The sequence below is a fragment of the Molothrus ater genome, chromosome 7, assembly GCF_012460135.2.
Source record: "Molothrus ater isolate BHLD 08-10-18 breed brown headed cowbird chromosome 7, BPBGC_Mater_1.1, whole genome shotgun sequence".
NCBI classification, from domain to species: Eukaryota; Metazoa; Chordata; class Aves; order Passeriformes; family Icteridae; genus Molothrus; species Molothrus ater.
In genome coordinates this window covers 26,024,908-26,047,893 of record NC_050484.2, presented here as the reverse complement: position 1 = coordinate 26,047,893, position 22,986 = coordinate 26,024,908, and the positions used below count along the sequence as shown (strand labels likewise).

Genomic DNA, 22,986 nt, shown 5'->3' with positions numbered 1-22,986 from the left:
GAAGCGTGCAAAGGGATCTTTGGCTAAACGCTGACTTGAAAGGGCTTGAAACGGAGCACACCAACAAACACCGCTCTCCGTCCTCCCCCTTCCCACAGCCGCTACCACAGAAAAAAAACCCCAAAAGTTATAGAGATGTTTGCTTCTGGCTGCGTTCAGGCCAGAAACGAGATTTTGCACTTTCCCCATGACTAAGAGGGCAGTTAAGGACTAGGAGACGTTTTCCGCCCGCAAGGAACGCAGCCCGCAGCACCCCGCGCATCCTCGGCTCAGCCTCCCCGCCGCAGGCACAGGGACGGGAACCGCACCCGCCCGCGCGGCCCCGAGCGCGTCCCCACCCGCGGCGGGCGGCCCGAGCAGCCCCGGCGGCGCCGCGCAGGCTCCGGGCAGCGGCCGCGCCTCCGCCAGCCCCGGGCTCGCCGGCGGCAGGGGAGGGGAGGGTAAGGCCGGGGGAGGGCGGGGGCGCCCGGCTGCTGCCCCCGGGAGGCGGGGGGCGCTGCCGCGGGCTCCCGGCCGTACGGGACGGGCGCGCCGCTCCCGCCCGCGGATCAGCGCTGCCCCGCCGGGCTCAGTGCCTGGGGCGGGCCCGAGGGGCGGCAGCGGGCGCGGCCGGCTTGGTGCACCCCTGCTACATGCCGGCTCAGAGGTTGTTTTTCCTTTTTTTTCTTTTCCTTGCCCCCCTCTCGGTGGGGACAAGCCCAGCCGTGGTGGGGATCAGAGGCCTGAGGGGGCACGTGCAGCAGCCAAAGCCGGGCCGGGGCCGCCGAGGAGCAGCGCCCGGGCCGCAGGGGGAGAAGGGCGCTGAGGAAAGGCGCTGAGGGCAGCTGAGCAGCGCTCATGCACGCCCAGCAGCCCGGGGAACACCGGCACAGCCTGGCCGGGCACACCGCGGCACTGCTGGGCGGCGGGGCTGTGGGCAGCTGTGCACAAAGTCGCTTTCACTCAAAGGTACGAAAAGAAACAAAGCGCATGAAAGGAAGGAAGCGCCCTCAGCGCTCAGCAGCCAGGAGACCGCTGGGGACAGGGACCTGCCGCTTCGGCGATGCTGCGCAGGAGGTCTGTGGTAGGAATTGCCAGAGCTCTTGCTGCCTGCTTCTAGTTTAGGAGATTCACCACCCTCTTTTTGCTCATTCCCTTTTCCACAGTCAAAGAGCATAAAGCACAAAATGCCTTCTATCGAGCAAAAGACAAACAAAGAAATGCAACCATCCAAAACCCAAGCCAAAGTGCATCTGGCTTGGGATGAATACTGGATCATGTCAGCTGGGAGTGAGAATTTTTCAGAAGGCTGGACTCCAGTCCAAAACGGACCCTGTCATTTGGAGTCTGAATATGAAAACAGCTTGCAAAACATTTTTTCAGGCTTCTGACAAAAGAGTTGGTCCTTCTTTTGCTCTGGTATCTAGGCTACATTGTGCAGGCTCATGCATATCACTGGTTTTATTCACATGAGTAATTCCATTTGAATTTGGAGCGACAACGTGTATGTGTAAAGTTACTCATATGCTTTCTGTCTCTTTTATATATTGAAATGATGTGGGTTTCGTTTTTTTCCATTTGATGGTGCAGCCCAGTAACTGTTGGCATCAAGGTTATAGTGAACCATCACAGTTATTATTACTCTTTGTCAGCTGACACCTTTGTTTTCCTTGCCAGACTAAAATGCAGCTATTCCTCTCTATGCAATCTATTTCATTTATGCAATTATATCATGTTTTTATGCAACCATCTTTCACCTGATGGTGTAAATTCATCTCCCCATAAAAGATCTTTTTGTACTCAGCTTTTTCTCCAGTCATGACTGACAGTCATTCCAGTTGTGCTGTCTGAGTTTTTCTCACACAAGTCTCTCATGACTTCTCCCATACAGAATAATCTAAACTCATACTGATTCTAACAGGATATCTGAATGTTTTAGTATCTGCCAGCTGGAACTTTTTATTTTTCTGATTGTCAAATGCCCTTTCTTTCCTCCTTCATATTTCTTTAAGCTACAGCTTCTGCTATTCTCATAACCTTGTATGTCTTCTCTATCTCATTGCTGCATTTTTGTCTAAGGGCAAAATGTCACAGGGACAAGAAAAACACAATGTCTATCTTCCATGAAGTGTGGCATTAAGTTGCAAATGTGACTGAGTGTTTTATTAGATGCTTCTTTTCCTCAGTCAGGGGATATAAAGAACAACCAAGTAAAATTCAATGCTGACTTTTTTGTTTTAATGGAAGATAACAGTTTTTCACTGAAGACTCTCAGCTGTCAGGCATAAAACTAGTACCTTAATTCATGCCTGAGGAGAGTAGTCAGGCTGAGCAGCCACTGACTCCTTTGTCAACCACAGTCTTTCTTCCTAAGCTAGAAAATTTTGTGAATTAGTGTGAGTAGACTCTCCCTTAGGAAATAAAGTATTTTGAAGTTACTTCAGCAGCAGGTCACAAGCTGTCAAGAAGATGCATTCAGTCACACCTAAGGACAGATTTATTACATTCAGTCTCCAGGGGACCTGCCTACTGTACCTTGAAAGAATCCAGCCAGTTAGTTTTTGTGAAATCCCCAAATGATGCCTTCTAGGAACACTGAGAGCTGCTATTTCTGGGGGAAGGGTGATGACCTGTGCATTGAAATGACCTGCTCCAGTGGTGACAGTACAAATTACTTCCAAGGAAAGGCTAAAAGGCCAAATACATCTTAAGACTGCCCTGAGAACATGGTGGGAATTTCTCATTTCTTTTCTCATAAAGTCTGAGGACCAGGAACTGTATTTCCTCCCTCTGTCATACCTAGAAGATGCAAAATCACCTGTTTGTCTCGGGTAATTTCTGCAGAGCTTCCCTGCTGCAGCAGCACTTCAGAGTCAGGGTGTCCATTCCATTCTGCATTGTGCTGAGACCACAACAGAGACTGAGTTCTGCCCAGGGGTGGAGTCACCAACAGGACCCTAAATAAGATTTAAAAAGCAGATTAGGTTCCTGAAGTAAATATCCTATTAAGGACCATAAATAAATAAAACCCATACACACACTGAATATGAGCATAAACTTTTGCTCAGACATGGTTGCTGCCCTGGATTTCTATATCCATAAGATGCTATACTTGTGCCACCCATGGATGTGTATTTAGGGAAGCTCTTTGTCAGAAACTTCATTCAAAATTGAGATGCAGTTTAATAATTGTTTGCAAATGTAAATTGTAATCAACAGATTACCTGGGGAGGTCTACTAATCAAAACTATATATTCTAATTTTTAGTTTATAAAAAAACCCCATTCTTAAAAAAAAAAAAGAAAACCAACAAACTATCAAACAACTAACAAACAAAAACTAAACAAAAAATCCCCAGCAAATGAAATTTTAATTTACTAAGGAAACTAAGGTGGGAAAAATGTATTCACTTTCATATTACCATAAAACATATTTAAATACAGTGGAAAAGGCAATTTCCTGATTCATATGCTAGAAGTGTATGTAAAAATGTAACAACCCCAGAAATATTTAAAATACTGAATTTCTTTTTTCCAGATACTTCCTCCTCCACCATATTTGGAAAATATTTACTGTATTATTCTAAACCAAGTTTGTATTTTTGTGTGTGATAAATTTGTTTACTTAAAAATAAGAATTATTCCTAGCATATAGAAAATACAACTGCATATATTTATATTTATTTAATAAGTTAATTTATTACTACTTAAGAATTCACTTTGTAACAGACATGAAATAGTGTTACAAAACACTAACAACTAAAGCATTTTAATTCTTGGGTGAAAGCTTCTAGAAAAAAAAAAGACAATGTATTAATAATGTCAATTTGCAAATTTTAATTTTGCAATGATACACAAACATAAATTTATTATGAACTTCTAAAATTAAAGCTTTAATATTAATGTGATCTGAATTAAAGAAAAGCAGTCTCTTGCCTGCAGAGCTGCAGAAACAGGCAGTGAGCTTTTCTCTGGGAGAGATTGATGATGTTCTCTCTGTTGTGCAGTGAAGGTGCCAATGCCCTCGGTGCTATGGCACTGCTCTCTCCAGAAGGAGCAGTTACATACAGAGCCTTACAGCCTAGAGAAACTGTAATTATTTGCTTTGTAACATATAATAGAACATGTTATAGAAACTGCAATATATGCTGTCTCAGAAGAGTTGCCCCCTTTAAAATACCTGTTCATGTCAAAAAGCATTTTGAAGCACTGAGATATAGCAGTGATCATGTTTACAAATAGTGCCCTAAAACTGTTAAAATTCAACTAAGAGTTATTCAAATAAAAGCTGTCCAGTTTTTCTGTCAGTTTTTAGTATGTCTACTCTAAGCTTTATTCAGACAACAGGGATATTATTGTTGTACTTGAAAGTACCTGTCTTTCTTCTGAACCCTGAAATCAGGATGGAGCCGTGTCTTCTGCTTTGATTTGTCATTTTACAAACCCTCCTTCTGTCCTTCAGCTTCTCCCTGTAAGGAGCAACACCTCTTTCTGTTCCCTTCCTTTTGTCTTGACTCCTGCACTGTAAGCTCAGTCATGTGGTAATTGCATGTTTTACAACACGGGGCAAAGCCAGGCCCTTATTTCAGTACAGAATGCTAATAATACAGAACTGTCACAGACACCCAACAGTCCCAGAGCCATTCACATTTTCAGGGTGAAACTCTGAAGCTGAGCATCTCTGAAAATTACTTCCTGTATTTTGAAAACAAACGAAGCCAAAACAAAAAAACCTCACCACAGAAACAGTTCAGGTTATCTTGAGTTTAGTAAAAAATAAAATAGCAAACCAGAGGATACTAAATTTATCACACACAATGAAGCATTGCAAGTAAACATGATATACTGAAAAAAAGCCTTTTTCTCTATTCTAAACAAGTTGGGTTTGTTTCTAAAACTTCGTAAGGGCCTTGCAAGTCACCAGAGTTTCCTCATTCATGCAGGCAGTCCCGTTAGAACAAGACTTACAATAAAACCACCTCCAGAGCCACGGTTTCTGGGATAAGTACAAATGGGAAGATCTGTTATTATTTTTGAAAAGCAGTAAAACATCAAGTTGCCTAGTGAGAAAATGCAGTGTTCTGCCTGGAAAGGCTCAAGGCTGGAGTTCAGAAAACTGGGTCATTAACAAAAAAGCCCCAAAACAGAACAAGATTTCTACTTGGGCCCCTCCCCATATTAGTGGTTTCATATCTCATTATATTCCAAAAAGCTTGATCATTTTAAAAATGAAACTTTTCTGAGTGTATTGAAAACAGATGGAAATGAATCAAGGGGTTGAGATAGAAAAATGCTTTACTGAAGATCTATTTAAGCAATACTTTAAATAAATAAATCATTTGTCTGAGAAACCACATCTATCAGAAATATAAATAATTATATAATGAACATATAAACTACATTTCCTGAAGTAATTCCTGTCTTGCTACATTTCCTGAATTATTTGTATTATGAAACAGTAGTGGGGCGCCATTAATTGATACACACTCAGTGCTATAGTTACTGCACTAATTGCAGCTCTCCAGGCCCTCCACTCAGCTCCTCCAGCCCTTTAACAATTGGGATTGATTGCACAGAAGCTATTTTTAGAATGGAATGGCAGAAGACTTTGGAGAGCAGCAGACATTTTTGTGTGTGCTACAGCTGTTTTGGGGGAAAAAAAAGTTGAATAAAAATGTTCAGAGTTGTCTTTTTGGATTTTTTTTTTCTGAAGTCAGAGCTTCCTATTGGATAACTGATATTGTATCAAGTTGAAACTGAGGTCAGTGGTGCGGGACACAGAGGACAAGGCTCAGTGGTGCTGTTCTCAGAAGAGGAGCAGCTTTTCTTTGGAAATGGGACTGCTCAGGTTGACAGTAGATGAACTCTGATGGGTTGGGTTCTGTAGACAGGCAATCAAGGACAGGACAAACTTGATAGGGAGTCAAGTTTGCAGTTTAAAATACCAATGATGAAAAGCAAGATTTATGATTAACTTGGTGGGTTTTTTTCCCCAGCTCTGAAGTGGAGCAGTTAACTGATTGTTCAGGATTGTAGGTCTGCTTCCAAGAATGCTTCAGCTGAGAGTAAATAGCCAAGATTCACAAGGGCCAGGCGATGCTGAAAAGGTGTGACTGAGAGGTGACACCCATTCAGTTCATCACTGCTTGGCCTTTTGTTATCCCATCCTGCTCACCTGCCTTGCAAGAGTTCAGCTGGGCTAGATAAACAACTGGACAGGACTTCATTGCTAATCTGTTATATGAAATCAGGGCTGTCATCATCTCTGAATGTTTGTACAATAGGAGGCAAGGCTTGGAGGAAGAAAAACAAGGAGAAATACGTAGGAAGAAGAATAACCAGCTTTATAACTGAGAAAGAAACCACAAACAGCAAGGGGACAAGCCTGTTCTACCTATGTAAAATATTAGTAACCTATCACCCTTTTCAGAGTTAATGATATCAGTAGCAGTAATACCTTGGCACTGTTACACTGCACCGCATCAGCAAATTTGAAGTGTTGTACTAAGGAAGTGACTGTCCCCATTTAGTTGTGGAAGTGAATGATTTGGCTGTGGTTGCTCAGAAGCTTGGCAGAGTTAGGGAGATAATCCCTGTTTCATGCCTTCAGCTGCTTTTCACTTTTCAATGGGATTCCAGAAAGCATTAGGGACTTACACACCTATAATGTGTCATTACTTCATATCTGCTAATTCCCCTGGACATGAGAAATGCACCCTTAGTAACTGCCACCCATCTTTGTATTCCTTCTGAGAAAACATACAAAGAATATGCTTCAGTTTCTACAGTAATAGCTTACAATACTGGTTTGCATGAAAAAAAATCCCAACAAAACTGAAGTAGTTAATCTTGCCCAAATATGCTGCAAGAGATTCTCTAGCATCTCTTTGTCACTGAATATATTCCAGTCTTAAAAAGGGTAAGTTTTAGTGATTAATTGGATGATAAATTAGGTACAATAATTTCATATTAATATGAAATATAACTAGCTTTTGTATCTAGCTTGTTTTACTATAATCTTTGTTCTTCCTCAAGTTAAGTACAGCTTGCCCTGGATTTACACATTACTCTTAGGTAAATGACTCTTCCCTATTGATTTCCATCCTGGGTTCTCAATGCAGCTGGAATCTGGCTCCCACTGAAAAGTGTTGGAACTGGGAGACTGTCACTTCATTTGGTGACATGCCACCTCAGACACATTATCAACACAAATTCCAAAATCTGGTCTAATGCTGGGGCTTTTTGGGTGTGCTTTGTAAAATAATCTATGTTAAAATAAGCCACTGTTTTGAAGAGGGTTAATAGAAGAATGTTTTCCTGGTAGTTATGTCTTCACAGAACACAGTGACATCTTGTGGCATGGGAAGGGCTGGTGTCATTTTTTTCCAGATGCATCCTCATTTCAGCAGGTTTACAGATAAAAGTCTAAACAAATTCTGGAAAACTGCTAATGCATTACTTCCATCTGTAATATTCACTCTTTCCTAAGTTTTTTTTAGTACAGGTTTGTCTAAAGTACTCTTTTAGTTGTGAAAAAAGACCAAGCCCTGGTATTGTAAATGTAGCGTGTTGGAGCTTCACCGATTTCAGTTTATTGATATTCCTTGGAAAACTTTCAGCTCCAGGAATGTTCCTGTCCCAACCTCACTGGTACAAGAATCTGAGTCAGAATTTCAGGTGCTTTACTCAAGTTAGTGTACTATCACAGATGGACAAAGTTGTCCACTGTTGCTTTTGAGGGTATTGAAAAGAAAACACAGTAACATTTTATCATAAGGTAGAGACTTTTCTTTTTTCCTTTTTTGTCTTTTTGCAGACCAAACAGGGTTTAGCCCTGTCCCTGATATTTTGGGACCCTCCTCTGACATGGTAGCCCTTTGCAAGCTGATCCTTGGATAAGATCCCGGTTATCAGCATGAAGGGAAGAGCTGCCTGCGGAGCGGCCGAGGCGCAGCAGCCGCGTCCCTGTGACCGGTACAAGCACGCCTGTGCCGTCTGCAGAGGCTTTGTTTATCTCTACGGAGGGCACGGCAGCACCACGCTGAGGGACTTCTGGAGATACCACACAGGTGAGCTGGCCCCTTCTCTTGAATGCCTGGATTAAAGCCATTCCACATCAGTCATCGTGAAATTGAGGATGCTCTGTGCTTAACAGATTATCCTCATTTAAGGTCTTTCTGTCACAGGGCTGGATAAACTGCTTTTTGTTCATTGGGCAGATGGGGGGTGTTTGCTCCTCTTGCAAGTGTCCCACAAAGTTTTGATTTCAGTTCAGTTCCTTTTGGTTTTGGGGTATTTTTCCTCAACCAAAAATACTGAGTCATTTAAAATATCCTGGTTCTAGCAAGGGATATCAATGAGCTTTCTTGACTCTCTAACACAGCAATAGTTCATGCATATGAGAGTGCACAAAGGGAACATGTGAATAGAATACCTTGTAGGTTTGTAGTATCAATGCACTATCAAATATAAGCCTTGGTATTTTTTTACTTGATGTATAGTTTTGCCTGGTCAGTTGTTACTGGAATAAAACAGAATTGTACTGGGGTTCATGCTCATGGAATTGTCCAAATTTGACGTAGGTAACAATTAAAATACAAGCAGTAACAATTATTGTATTTAAATGTAACTATTACTGTTACATTTAAATTTGCTAAATAGAAAAATTCATATATTTCATTTTTAACAGAGGAAAGATGACAAAATGCTTCATTTTAAGCAGCACAGCCACATTCAAAGCCCACCTTTTCCCTACTGTTAATGTGTTGAGTGCACCACTGTCTTAACTTCAGCTTTGGTTTATAGTGAAAAATGAATGGGAAATGTTGGATTGCTCAAGAGATGGTCCAGAAGAACTGGAAGAACATTCAATGGTGGCTTATAAGGTACTAGACCAGGATTATGTTGTCCATATCCTAACATTTTATTTCCTCCTATACAGTGCAATAAAATGCCATAGGTATTAAGTACTGAAATACTATGCCCAGAAAGCATTTTTGTGTTGATGCAGTTCTGGATGTAGCTGTACCTATGTTTGGAAATCTTTCTGAACAAAGTGGAAGTAATTCAGCTCTGCAGCAGCCCCCTGGTTTCCTCAGTCAGTGCTCAATAAGTAGCAGTAATACCAGATAAAGACCCTGGCAGCACTTTCTCTGACTTATCTGTGCAGTTGTAACAGTTGCTCTGAATTCATTTGCATGATCAGCCACGGCACAAAAACATTCACTACAGAACTCGCGTAGAAGAGGGACGGGGGAGTAAAGCACAGTAAGAATTACAGCCCTGCCTGTGAGGGGAAGACAGAATTTAGGATATCAAGAGCTACCACACAAGGAAACATTTCTCTAAACATGCATAATCCAATATACCTGAGCTAATGCCTCAAGAGAGCTTCAGATTCCCAGCCTTGAAGCTGCCCCAGGCTGACAAGAAACGAGCAGTTCTGAAATACTGTTCCCATTAAACAGCACAATGTTCTTCAGGGCTTCACCCTGGGAGAGAATAGAGAGAATAATTAAAAATTGGTGGCTTTTTGGGATTGTTAAAAGATCATCATATTGTTAACTGAATTTTGCCGATAGCAACCTTTGCATTTAAGAATTGTTTTTAAAATTATTTGCATGCTATGTGCCTTCCTGTAAGTGACAAATATTTGTCTATTTTGCAGGGCAGCCTGTATATTTTTGGTGGGATGGTGGATTCTGCTTTCACACAAGCAAAGACTCCTCTCTGGATATATGACATTGGTATGATACACAATAGCCAGTATTTTCCATGGGATATTCCATAGGCAGTAATAAATAATGAGAACCAAACTGTTTTCTGCTGCTTGTAACAGAGCCTTCATTAAGCTTTTCAACAAGTAATGAGTGTAAAACTGTGTGCATATTTTCCCCTCCAAATTAGGCTGTTCAGCTATCAGAGATGCAGGTCTTACTTCAATTAGAGAGGATTATATGGGAAAATTGTATGTATTTTAAAGTCTCAGAATTTCCATTTCTCCCTCACTCCTTTTTACATTTACTATTTGATCATAAGACCTGATAATTCATGTATTATTTAATTTTTATTTTTAATGCACATATATTTTAAAACCAAGCTTTCTTGGCTTCTACTTTCTTATGAAAGTAGATCAGTAAAATATATATCATTTGTACTTTTACTGAAGAAACACATAAGCTAGAGCAAGAGAAATCAAAAATTAAATAAGGTGGGAAATTAACATCAACAATTTATAACATGTATTTTTTTTTTCTCGTAAGAACAAAAATTTGGGATCTCTTAAGTGTGTATTCTAATAAATACAGTGCAGTATTTGAATTTAATAGCAATGTCATACACCATGGATTCGCCCTTTGGAAATCCTGTGTACAGTAATAGCTGTTATTTTGATGTTAGACTGGGAGGGGAGAGAGAGAGGCTCATTTCTTTTTGAGCTGGTAAATCTTGTGTCCAGACCAAGATTTAAGTTTCCTGTCTTCTTTTGCTACTTCACTATGTAACTTTAAGTCAATGGGGTTTTTTTCAACCCTTCCTTTGTGTTTTACACCAGTTGTCTGAGATAACCTGCTGGAAGAAAGAAAAGCCTCAGAATATATTTTAAAGGAGAAAGCATCTTATTACTCACAGTACTTACCAGTGGAAATTGGAAATGAGTGATTCAACATTGGTTGTGTGTCTAGCTGTTTCATAGTTATTATTTAAAATCTTTTGGCAAGAATAGCTTTAAGTAATGCAAGCCTGCACTGATTCCTCATTGTATCTCTGTGCTGTGTTATCTGATATTTCCTCTCCTTCACGGTGATCGCAGATCTGTGATTGCTGGCTGTTATTTGAGGGCTATTTAAGGGACCTATGAAAAAGAACAAGAAAGAATAAGTGTGCCATAATAAGGTGTGTGTGTGGTAAGCAAAAGGAGTCATACATCCATAGGGAAATCTGGGATTCCTACAAGTTCACAAAATGATGAAAATCACAGGTTACTTCTGCATTATGAAATTCAGCTTTAGGAAACAGGAATACAGTGTGGCACCTATGTGATTCTGTATCAGATAAGGATAGAGGAAAACTGTTCAAACTGTGTCTCCTGAAGTCTGTCAGTGCTGCTGTCCTAGCAGGATTTCTTCAGCCTTGTCAAGTAGAAAACACCAGGACGAGACTTCCTTGAAAATGAGCTGTGCAATTTGAGCAGTTACTGTGGGAGGAGTGTCCTCTTGTGGTGCGGGATCTAAACTGCGCTTTATTAACTCAATCCCCAGATTCCGCAAGATGGACAGAGAGCTGCAACGAACCAGCAGAGACGGAGGTAAGGAGCCAGGAAGTGGGGAATGTGTGAATCAAATGCCTGTTGCTTTGTTGATTAAACAGATTGCTTTGAAATATGTTCCCCCAAACAGTTCCAATCTCATCTCTTCAGAGACATGTGGCTGTACTTTATTTCTTTGCACTTTCAATAACTTAAGGCTTTTTCCTTCTTCAAAACAGTGTTTAAAAATACTGCTCTTAAATTTTAAGTCCTATATAAGAAGTTAAGTCCTCTCCTCTGCTGCTGCTTCTGTTTTTCTGAAATCCTTATCAAGAAAACTAATTTTAAATGGAATATTGCAACCATACGTGAAGCCTGTGCTTTTAAAAGTAGGGTTGTGAAAACAGATTGGCAGCCATGCTAATACGTTTTGGAACGTGAAGTGCTACAGCATTTTTCAATTCTTCAGTGTGAACACGTGGACTCACCAAGTTACTGCCACTTCTAATTGAAACCTGAGTAGAAGCATTTGTGGCTTGGTCTTTTGAGATTGATTTTGTATCACTACGCATTAGGAATCACTCATTTCTTGCTACTGAAACTTCATCATCACAATGCTTCTATACCTTGGAAATTGCACCCAGAATTTTTTTTTTTAAGATGTGACACAGGTGCCACTCTGGTTACTTTTGCTTGATGGAGGAGTCAAGAGAAATTTTGGGACTGCAGGGTTATTTGTGGGGAAAAATAAAGGTGAATTTCCAAGACAGATATTGCTGCTGATATGACTTTATAGGCTTTTATTTTTGAACTGTTCTAGAGCTCTGCACCAGCTAACAGAAAAGGTCACAGTGCAGTCGTGTACCATTCCAGCATGTACATCTATGGGGGATACTTTGGTATCAAAGGCATTTCTCAGGAGTTTTGGGAATTCCATTTTGGTAAGTTAAAAAAGCAGGATAAGGTTTTGATCCAGTGTAAAACAACAGCTGCAGCAGGAGAGCTTGCTCTGCTAAGAAAATTCTTGTCAGTAGAAATCCTGTAAGTTAGTTTTGGCTTCTCTTCGGCAACATTTAGTAATAAATTGTGTCAAATTCAATTAATTTCTGGCTGAAATTAATTAGACTATTACACTGGAATACATTTTGCAGTATTTGCCAGTTTTACAGCTCAAAATCGGGGAGAATGTTTGTTTACTACCCACTAAAATTCTTCAAGGATTACTAAAAACTTTCAGACCGAGCAAGGACCCTGATTTCAGCCTATTAATGTCATCTTTTGATCTCCAATCTCCAGCTGACCATGGGAGTCAAACCTGACAGGAGATAGTTTCTTAGCATATTCATTACCAGTCTGATTACTGCAAATGAGATGATTCCCAGAGATTTCCTAAATGCATAACTTATGGCCATTATCTGATGGCCATTCTGCCACTATTTTGAAATAAATGATGGGTTTATCTCATCCTCCCTTCCCTCACTGGGAGAATAAGCATAGACATTAATGAATTAATGTTTTTGTTGACTGATTTTTTCTCTCTAACAGCCAGGAAAGTATCTTTCTGTATCAGAGTCAATGAACTGACAAAGCTGTAGGAAAAACTGCTCTGTAAATAAAATTTCCATGGCATCTGTCACAGAGCATCTGACATTTTCATTAAAAGTTTATTTCAAAACTGATTCTTTTAAATGCACTTTTTCAGTGTCAGAATTTAATATGTTAACTCATAATAAACTTAGAGCAGAAACCCTTATTCTCCAACTGAATAGCTACCTCCTCCAGGAAGCAAATCCTTTCTCAAATAGGGTGAATTTGATCCATCTATAAATCAGTGTTTTTGTTTCAGATACAAGGAGGTGGTTGTGTGTCTCCAGCCCCTGTCACAGCAGCGGTCCCGGAGCACGGCACGGCCACTCGGCAGTGGTTTATCACACAGCCATGTACCTCTTTGGGGGGCTGCTGGGGCTCACTGAACAGAGGGACTTGTGGAGGTGGGACTTTGGAAGCAGCAGCTGGTCCAGCATCAGAACAAGGTAAACTGTTCTATTTGTTACACTAAAGGAGCAGAGAAAGAGAATTCATCTTACTCTGATTCTCCGCGCGGGTGGAGAGGGAGCCGATGCCCTGTTGGTAATTGCAGGGATTGTTCAGATCAGGATGCAGTGCTGCTGCCATGCCTGGGGCTCCAGTTGGCTTTGCTCGGGAGAGCTGTTGGCAAGGCGTTGATGCAGCTGTCAGCAGTGTAATTTTGATGTCCCAATGCAGCTGTTCAGCAGTCATCCTTCTGAGTCAAAAGGAAAACAGAAGCTAAAATCAGTGCTAAGTTTCTTCTTGGTCTCCCCTTAACTGCTGGTTTCTCTTACCTTCAGCCAAGGACCTCCTCCGATGGTAGGTCACGCTTCAATAGTCTGCAAAGACTCTATGCTGATTTTTGGTGGAGGGATTTCAAATTCCAGCCCTTATGATGACCTCTGGAAGTATCATTTCCATACGCAGACATGGAAGAAGCTTAGTAGTACTACAAAAGGAAACTTTTCTCCTAAAATGTATCACTGCATCTTAGGAATTGGTGTGGATTTCCAAACTACCTCAGATTTCACTGACGCATTCCCCAGCCACTGCAAGAGTGAGCAGAGGGACCAGCCCCAGCTGGTGCCCATCCTGAGGCACTCTGGCTTTTGCAGCTTCTTCTGCCCACAGCCCACAGAGCGGAGCAACACCATCGAAATGAAAACCTTCAGCCTGCCCCTGGAGCCAGCAGAACTCCCTGCCTCCCAGACCACTTCAGAGACAGGACTAGGCCCAAAGAGAGTCAGGAGCTGTTTGTCCAAGGACAAGTCTCTCCCTCTGTTGGCCTGTTCAGGAGAGGCTTTTGCTGCTGCTCAGGCTGTGGGTAAAGAGGAGAGACCTGACTGGGGGTGTGTGGCCATGGGGGGTGGGATCAGCAGGACCAACACACTGCTGCTCATCGGGGGCAAACCTTTGTCCAGCTTCTCTGAGATCTCCTTCAGGCAAATGGAGTTTGATTGCTTGTGATTGCTTTGCTTGCAAAGTGAAGGAATAAATTTCCACCACCGTGGCAGTAGGTGGAAAACCAACTGCTTGCAACTGTCTTCAGCTTCCTATCAGCACACTGGGGAAAAAAATAATTAAACCTTCTCATACTTGCTGTGAACAGATTTTTTACAATGTTAACAAAACCTGACATATATTTAAGTCACAACTTGCATGTAAGTTGTGATTTCTGAGAGGAGCTTGTTGGAATGCTGCTCTTTTTGTTACTTTTCTCCTGGTCACTTCATACCATTTCAAATTGGCAATGGCTGCGGCTGCCTTGAGAATCAGAACTGCAGTAACCCATGCTGGCTCCACAAGATGCCATTTCAGGGACAAAGCTTGCTCATTTTGCATGGCATAAGAGAGAAACACAGTCACATTTGAGGGGTTCAATTAGTCTTAACATGAATGTTCTCTAAGATTTTAAAGATTTTATATTCTTGAGTGTCCTTTGTACAATATATTGGCAACATGAGATGGCCTATGACAGCAGAACCCAACAGACAAATCAGCAACTGAATTCTAGAAGATATTCAAGGATTGTATATAACCTTGAGGAAGTGAAGCAATGAGTGCCCCCTGGAAATCATCAGCAAGGACCAGAGGAAGGGCATTATACCTGTGAGAACAAAGGATGTGCCAAATGAGTGTTGGCTTTAATGGCTGAACACAGAATCAAAAGGGCTTGATTTCCCACAGTGGGGTGGGGAGGGAACAGAAAGAGGAGGGCTTGACAGAGTGGCACAAAGCATGGGCTGTTTCCACTGGTAACTCATGTTTAAGCCCTAAAGAGATTTCTGCTTTTCCAACTCCATCTCTCTTTTATCACCCTACGTTGCACTTGTTACACATTTCCTCTCTGTAGTAGTAAGTTCTGAGTTCATATATGGTTTTTCTTTGCTGAAAAGAAAATGTGCTTGTTTTGCAAGGTAATATTGTCCAGCATTCAAAGCATTTATTTCCATAGAAGTTACTAAATACCGGCCTTCTGACAGAACAGCAGCTGTCTGTAAGAGCTGCTGGTATCTGAAATTACCTGAAAGTGTAAGTTTATACTTCCAAATATTTGAAAAGTTCACTTTCCAAAAGTTTCATAGGAATAATGACTTTGAAGTAATTTACAGATTTCAAGAATATTTACAGATACTTTCATCATCTCTTCACAAGTAACTGTCACATGAATTCAGTAGGAAAATTATAGGTGGATGTGCAAAAGCTGCTTAAGAGTTATTTGGACCATCCATGACCCTTACCTGGAAACAGAGAGGACTGTACACTACCACATGAATAAAGCCTGCTCCATTTCCTATCACTGTGTGCTCATGTTCACCTTTGTGAGTCTAAAATATGTGTACTTTCTAACTGAACAAGGAACTTACCTTTCTGACCAAGGAACGCAATTCTGCAAGCCCCAGTCATTTCCCTGCACTTCAGCCGGCTTCGAGGGCTGCCCAGGCTTTGAATTTCTCCTCCAAGAACAAGAATTTCCCAGTTTGAGGTTTGTTTGGAAGGGACATCAATACAGCGACTGAGCTGAGCATGTACTCAGCACTGCAGTCTTAAATCAGCAGCTTGTTTTCTTGGTGCTGACTGACATGTCTGTTTTGGCTTTATCCTGGGAGCTGCTGTAACATACAGCCTTTTATCCAGGATTGACAAGGGAAGGAAATTTAACTGGAAAGGGCAACAATAAACCAGTGATTTCTCCAAGTCACGCGAAGGCCTCCTGGCAGGTAGCGGTATCCTGGGGATGTGCAAGAGCCCCAGGAAAATGCCATCCAGCCTCTGCCATTCCTTTCTTCCTGCCCCCTCAAACTCTCTTCCCTTTGGCAGCCCCATGAAGGGTTTAACATTTACTCGAGCCAACGCAGGCGGGACAGAAGCCAGCCCAAAGGCAATGGCTTGGCACGGGCAGGAAAAGCAGCTTGGAGCGAGCCCATCTCCCCTGTTGGCTCCCCTGGGCTCTGCCCGTGTGCCAGGTCAGGTGGGGGCACAGCACTGGCAGCACCACACCCACTCCATCACTAAGGGATGCCAAACCTCTCGAGCTGGCCCTAAGGGCCCTGCTGTTCCCTGCCCTGGACAGGACACTAGGAGAGCAGGGGCTCGGGAAAGGCCTGGCTGCAGGGATGGGAGCTCAGAGCTGGGAGGCTGAGCTGGAGTTGGGCCCAGCCATGCTGTGCAAGGGAAGAGAGCCTGGATCCTGAAGTGGGGCTCTGTGCTACAGCAGCTTTGCTGAAGCTACTGGAGGATCTTTTTCCCCCTGTGGCCCATTCCCAGGTCTTCAGAAAACAAGGGTGAGCTCAAGCTGGAAGAGAGGGGTGTTGGGAATTGAAGTGACTGCATCCCACAAATGCCCACAGGAGTGCCTGACACCTCAGTCCACTCTGGCCATGCACAAACCATATTTCAGGTACCCTCCAGTGTCCAGACCTAGGGACACAGTCCTTGCTCACACCACTGTGACACTTCCTGATCATATCCCCTTTCAAACCTTAGCCAGTGCTATCAGCTACACCAAAAAGGTTCTCAGGAGCATCTCACTCCTCTTTTCCCACTGCAGGCACCTTTTCAGAGAGGCAGAAAAAAGCCTTTGTGGATGTGCTTATGATATTTCTCCATAACTGTAGCAGTTAATAAGAATTCATCCCAGGCCCAAGCGAGTGACTAAAAGCTGCTGCCATCTGAAAGCTCAGTGGTGGCCTGCATGAAATAATGAATGGAATTACTCCAGCTAGTGGCAAATATTTAGAAACAAAACACAACACCCCATTTTTGGCTGGGACTGAAGGGGCTGCCACTGAAGTTGGCTGTTTAGAATGTCTATGAAAAGCAGGGAACCTTGCACATATCTGCAATGCTCACAGAAATGCAGTCCATAGAACAAATGCAAAAGCATGCAGAATTCTTGGCAACCTCATCTGACATAAGATGTGCTGTTGTATCATAAATTTTATATAAGGGAACAAATTGATCAGCACTAAACATCTCAACAAACTCATTGTTTTAACTGACATTCGGTTTCTGAACATTAAAATGTATGAATGGCAGAAATATTATCTTCTAAAATGCAGATATTCAAAGAAGATTTTTTCAGTTGCTAACAGAAACACCTAAATGTTTCACTGTTTTGAATTGTAATTGGATTTGAAGAACAATTCAGTGATTTATCAGTGGGATCACGGTTTGACCTACATAACAAATTATGCCACAAGAGAAATTATCTCCTATGAGCTTAGTCATTAGGATGGAGTAATTTCTCTTCCTTTTGATACTTTCCAAATAGTTTTTGAGAAACAAAGATGATCAAAGGGTTTAGTTGCCCTTTGCTACCATCTTTAGCATTTAGCCAAAGTCAGGGCTTGGGAGTAAACAGTTCCCTTTAAACAATCAATCATCAGTGCTGCTGCACTTGAGAGCACAGCCCAGTCCCTGGCTGGAGACTGGAGTGAGGGTGCTTGGTTAACTGGCCTGCACTGGAACCACACTGGGCAGCTCGGGCTCTCCTTCTGGCCACACGCCTGGGGCTGCCTTTCAAAGGCACTGCACACCTGACAGTCCTCCTGGACACTCTCAGCTCTGTTGGAAAAAAGGCATTTAATTCTTTAGCATCTACCTGCAAGCTTTGGTGCCGTCCTAAGTTACACTTTAACTGACAACAGGCTAAGTTTAGAGCAGCAACCCAGTGTCCCAAGCCCCAGCTAACCCACCTCTGAGTGCTGTGCCATTTAACACAGGGGGCCCAAAGATGACTCTGCAAGACTTTTGCACTGACATGGTGTATTTAAGACAAAACTACAGTACAAACATTCCAAGACTGGGTTGAGTGGACTACAAATCTACTTGTTCCCATGTACAGTTTCAATACAGATCTCAGTGCAGTGCCTAAGACAGTTCATACGTCACCAGTGTTGTGAAACAGAAGCAAGAGGGTGCACTTTGTTTTATAAAAAACCCAACAAATAAATTATACATTGAGAGCTATTGCCAAGCTTTACATATAAAAAGTAAAAATACAGTAGTTAGTGCGGCTTTAACAAAACAAATCTAGCTAAAAAAATATTCTTATGTACTTTAAAAATAAGTTTGTCCAGTTATATAGGTGGGGGTGGTGTGTGTGTTTATGGAGCAGAGTGCTCAAGCCAAGCAGTCTAAAGGAGGTGAATTCCGCAGGAGAATCCTGTGGCTCCCGGCCCTGAGGGTGTGGCAGCGCTGCCAGCAGTGCCTGCTCCTCAGGCCAGCAGCCACACGGAGCCGCCTGTGATACCGAGCCGGGCCTGGCTTTAAGGGGCCGTGCTGAGCATCCCCAGCAGCACTGCCCGGAGCCACTGCAGCTCTGCCTCTGCCCGGCACTGTGGGGAGGGCCCTGCACTCCTGTCTGTGGTGCCAACACCTGGAGCAAACACACCCGGATCACCCCTGTGTCACTGAAAGGCCATTAGTACATATTGGTCTATCTTTTGGTTGAAAAGTTGATTGTCCAGCTGCATTTGAAAGCTGTGACATTACAGTGTCTAACAGCTACATATATATATATATGTATATAGATACTACAGCTTCCTAAACTCAGAAACACTATGTGCCCAGACAGAGCTTTAAATGCTAGCTGGCTGCTAGCTGCTATCACTTCACCAGTAGATTTGGGTTGTACCAGAAAACGTTCACAATGTGAAAAATACATCCAGTGCTGTTTGTGAAGGACACGCTCATCCCAAGAGTACGTCTTTGCTTCATGAAACGAGAAGGAAGGAGCAGGGTGCAGACAAAGGGAGAGCAGGCAAGGACTGCAAACAGTTTGTATAGAGACCCACACATAGCTGCATTGTTCACCTGAGCTGCTCTAACAGGGCTGCAAATTTTCTTGCCCAAGTTGTGTCCAAAAAATTGTCCAAAATTATCTTACATAGCTGTCTGTCTTTGACAAAGTATGAGAAAAATTTAAGTTTAAAATCAAATACATTCAAGCTAATTCATTAACCATGACTGATTAACAGGTAAGTAGGTAATTTATGTGCTATAAATTACCTAATATTAAACTCTATTACCACTGAACTAAAGAAGAGATTTCCTTAATTCTGGTGTATGAAAGCCTCAACTCCCACAATTTAATGCCCATTTCCTAAGCCTGTAAATACACACAGCACATGCAGACTCTGATGGTCCTAAATGGGTGAGACTGAACTGCATCTCTCTCAGGTTAATCAGTCTGAGATAAGGGCAGGGATGCTGTTATTATAAACACCAAGATTTCTATAAAACCTTTTACTCCGGTCACAGAATGTGACTGGAGTAAAATCACTTCTACTTTCAGATGCAATCACTTAGCATTCATTCATTCACTCCTGTCAACTCTTACAGCTTTTCAGTGGTTGGCAGACCTGCCAACATCCTGACACCAAATTCACACAAAAGCTTTATTTATAAATCTCTTTAAATAAATACCAAAAAATAGACTTTAAGAACAAGCTTGGACCCTATAGCCAATCAATCAATAGTATAGCAAAGGCAGGAAAATCCTTTTTTCTCAGTAGCACACAGGCATTAACTGATACTTTATAACACTAACTGTAGGAACTATTATCCCTATTTGTGTTTGATAAAATGCAGGTGATGAGGAATGCTACATTACCTGTTAGGCAGTCATGTTGCAAGACAGTAGTTCTAGCTGCAAACCAGAACAGTGATGCCAAACTGCAGGATGTTCAGATCACAAACCTGTGTCACCTTGGTCTCGCCAGGCTCCCTACACAAGCAATGATTTGGTTAGATAAGTAAGCTACATCAAGGTAAATTGAGTGAATAGTTGCTCCAAGTATCAGATTTTGCTGGGAAGAGTTGGGTTTGTAGCCCCAAATCTATAAGATTTTGCAAGTTCCCAATTTACCAGCTGAAATGTTTGCATTTTTATGTGAAGTTTCAAATATTAGTCCTCTGAAAATCGAGGAAAGCCTCGCCCCTTTGAAGTTTCTGTGTGTGTGCATGTATGCAATCACAACATTCCCCTCCAAACCCGGCTATCCTGACCATGCTGAAATAACAGTTGGTTATTTGGAACCATTTAGATTTCAGGGGACACACTCACCACACGCTATTTACTTGTTATTTGCTGTGATGGCTTGGGAGGAATCTAAGGATGGTATTCAACACACAGTGCTGGAAAACTGTAAACTTCTGTTATTCCAGTTTTGGGAGGGATTCAAGCTGACAGTTCGCAGAGCTCCTGAACCCAACGGGAAGAGCCAAATATCAAACATGCCTAAGAAAATGCTACTGCATTCTGTCTATTTACAAACCCAACACATGTAGCTGGTGAATGCCAGCTCAGCTGCTGAGCAAACAGATGAATAGCAAGTGCCAAGTTTCCACACACAGTCCTGGCTTTGTGCAGAAAGCAGACTGTTGCAGCCATTGCTTCCCTTTTCCTGCAGGAACTTTGCTGGCAACTGCATTATTAATCCAGACTAAGACATTTGATATTCGAATCAGGAATCTTCTACATTTTAAAAAGCAGTAAGGCTGAGACTTAAAAGTATAAAAAAAGCCAATACTCAACTGAAAGTAGCAATGAGAGAGCTGAAGGGCTGGGAGCAGGAGTCCTGTGCCTGGCAGGGGCAGTGGCTCCGCTCATCCGGCAGTGCGGGAGCAGGACCTGCCGTGTGCTGCCCTGGTGCTGGCTGGAGAGGCACCTGCAGCACCTGCCACTAATCCTGAAATCCTGGCTCTTGAGGCAATGGCTGCAAATCACTGCCTGCAGAGTCACTCCGGTATGTCAGTCCTAGGAGCTTTCTCTGGTCCCTACGTTCCTGTTAAGGCCTCAGGGGTTTTGAGACGTGGCAGTGGGTCATGTAAAATCCACGTGGCTTCTCCCTTAACACTCATTCAGCATCTTGCAAAGAAGAGCACGAGAGCAACAGCAGCTTGAACACCTCGGCCTGAATGCAGCAGCCTCGCTAGGCCCAGCTTACCTGCACAGCTCATAGTAGTTTGGTCCAAACCTTTGTTTACACTGAGACACCGTGCAGGCAGCCAATGGGCAGAAATGAAGTTGTGCATACAGGATCCAGAACCAATTTTCACATTTAAGTTTGTTTCTAATAACCACATGCATGTAAGTATCTACAAACAGCAGCACTATGCAGAAAACACCCTCCAGCCTCAGTCACAGGTTCAAACCTCTTCCTCAGAAAGAAAGATCACAGTTGTTTTATCTGTGCTTCTCTGTTAGATGTGGGATTCATCATCTTTGTTTCTCCTCCCTGTGACTCTGCATTACTTTTTTCACAGGCTACATCACCAGGGTCCATGTGATGATACTGCTGCCCAGAGCTCAAATGATCTCTGAACTGTATGCACTGTACCCCAAATTTCACCTGGGCACCCAAATGCCTTCACACTATGCAGTGTGTGCTCTTACCTTCCTTCTACAAATAAGTGAATTGCTTAAAGGAATTTTTAATCCTTTTTTCCTATTTTCACCCTAGTCTTTCTGTTATTTGTTCCACATACAACTATTAGATGACACTTGGAACAGGATTCAAAGTGGCGTTAAAAACTGATCCAGTTGTATCCTCAGGCTGCAAAAATACCTGGTAAGTATACCTTAAGCACAGTGTCTGGAAAAAACACCCAGAAACAGCATGAAGAGAAACAAGAAAACTGTTTTCCTTTCTAGTCCTAGAAGACTATAATACTAATCAATAAGCAATTCCTGAAGCAAGCTGCACTCACACCTTCACTGCTTTGGCTCTTAAAACATACAGATCTCTAGTCTAAAATGCATGTATTTGAATCATGTAGAAAATGAAATCATCAGTATAAGTCTTCTGCTGTATTCTGCTAATGCTACAAGCTGTTTGGCAGGTAATTTCCATTTTCCTGGTTGCAGTGAGCAGCAGCTCAAATCCAGCCTACACAGCTGGTCACTGATGGACTAGATTCTCATGCTTTCCAGGTACTGTAACGGGTGTGCAAGGATTATTAAGGGGGTTAAGGCCAAAAAGGAGAGTATGTGTTGGTACAACTAGGGAAAACCAGAGAGAATAATCACACAGAAGAAAATGTCCTTGGCTGTGCGGGAGGGACAGTGACCACCACGGAGAGCCCTGTGCAGGGCACGGCCACGAGGTGGCCCTGCGAGTTCTCCTCATCCCTGCGACGTTCATTATCCCGCAGCCATCAGGGCCCCAGCTCACACCCCAGAGCTCTGCGACACCTTACAGCACCAGAGCCAGCTCAGGGTAAGGAACAATCAACCAGCACCAGCAGGACACAGCTGCTTTCTTTTCCTCAGTTCAGAACTAGCGCCAGTGTGACAGTTCACTTCTCCTGAAGGAGAACATCAAATGTGCATGTGGTTTTACATCCCAGTTCAGGCTGCAGTTCCAGTTATTGTGAAAAATGCAGAAGCCTCTTCCTGGATATCCTGGCAAACCAGCTGGCTGTCTGACTCCCATTCAGAATGAGTTTGATCCCAAGCAAGTCTTTTGGAAGGATCCCATGAAGACATGTTAGAAGATTTGAGTTTTTACAAGGTGAGAGTTTCAGAGACTCCTTCTTTCAGAGTTCAGTGGTGAGTAAACATTTTGTTCTTACTGTAGCATCCTCAGTAACTGGGCTAAAAGGGGTGAAAAAAAATAAGGCTCTGTAAATACATTCCTCCAAAAAGGTCTGCCATGATGCATTACAAGAGAGGAGTATTGCTTCAGA

At 42.6% G+C, this 22,986-nt stretch overlaps 2 protein-coding genes across 7 annotated transcripts in view; one reads left to right on the top strand and one right to left on the bottom strand.

Annotated features, from left to right (window-relative positions):
• Positions 1–505: 505 nt before the first annotated feature.
• LOC118689137 (leucine-zipper-like transcriptional regulator 1 homolog) lies at positions 506–15,592 on the top strand. Of its 3 annotated transcripts, XM_036387223.2 has the most exons (8): positions 506–1,056; positions 7,795–8,047; positions 8,784–8,863; positions 9,646–9,724; positions 11,237–11,283; positions 12,044–12,164; positions 13,070–13,256; positions 13,593–15,592. In XM_036387223.2, exons 2-8 carry the CDS (start codon positions 7,894–7,896, stop codon positions 14,257–14,259), a joined length of 1,335 nt encoding a protein of 444 aa, XP_036243116.1. In that variant the 5' UTR covers positions 506–1,056; positions 7,795–7,893; the 3' UTR covers positions 14,260–15,592. The 3 variants fall into 3 exon arrangements, with proteins under 3 accessions (XP_036243116.1, XP_036243118.1, XP_036243117.1); XM_036387224.1 differs by lacking the exon at positions 506–1,056 and having other exon boundaries at positions 7,987–8,047; positions 8,771–8,863; XM_036387225.1 differs by lacking the exons at positions 506–1,056; positions 8,784–8,863 and having other exon boundaries at positions 7,967–8,047.
• A 2,451-nt stretch (positions 15,593–18,043) lies between these two features.
• EPB41L5 (erythrocyte membrane protein band 4.1 like 5) overlaps positions 18,044–22,986 on the bottom strand; it is a 52,217-nt gene continuing 47,274 nt past the window's right edge. For all 4 annotated transcript variants that reach the window (XM_036386483.2, XM_054515362.1, XM_036386482.2 and 1 more), the window contains one exon: positions 18,044–22,894. In XM_036386483.2, coding sequence (XP_036242376.1) covers positions 22,837–22,894 — 58 coding nt within the window. In that variant the 3' untranslated portion in view covers positions 18,044–22,836. The remainder of the gene's footprint in view (positions 22,895–22,986) is intronic.

What these genes read in the sequence shown, in the direction of transcription:
- LOC118689137 (XM_036387223.2), top strand. Translation starts at nt 7,894, where the DNA reads ATGAAGGGAAGAGCTGCCTGCGGAGCGGCCGAGGCGCAGCAGCCGCGT. An exon ending in ATTCAATGGTGGCTTATAAG is followed by an intron (nt 8,864 to 9,645) that starts GTACTAGACCAG and finishes TCTATTTTGCAG; the next exon opens with GGCAGCCTGTATATTTTTGG. An exon ending in GTTTTGGGAATTCCATTTTG is followed by an intron (nt 12,165 to 13,069) that starts GTAAGTTAAAAA and finishes TTTTTGTTTCAG; the next exon opens with ATACAAGGAGGTGGTTGTGT.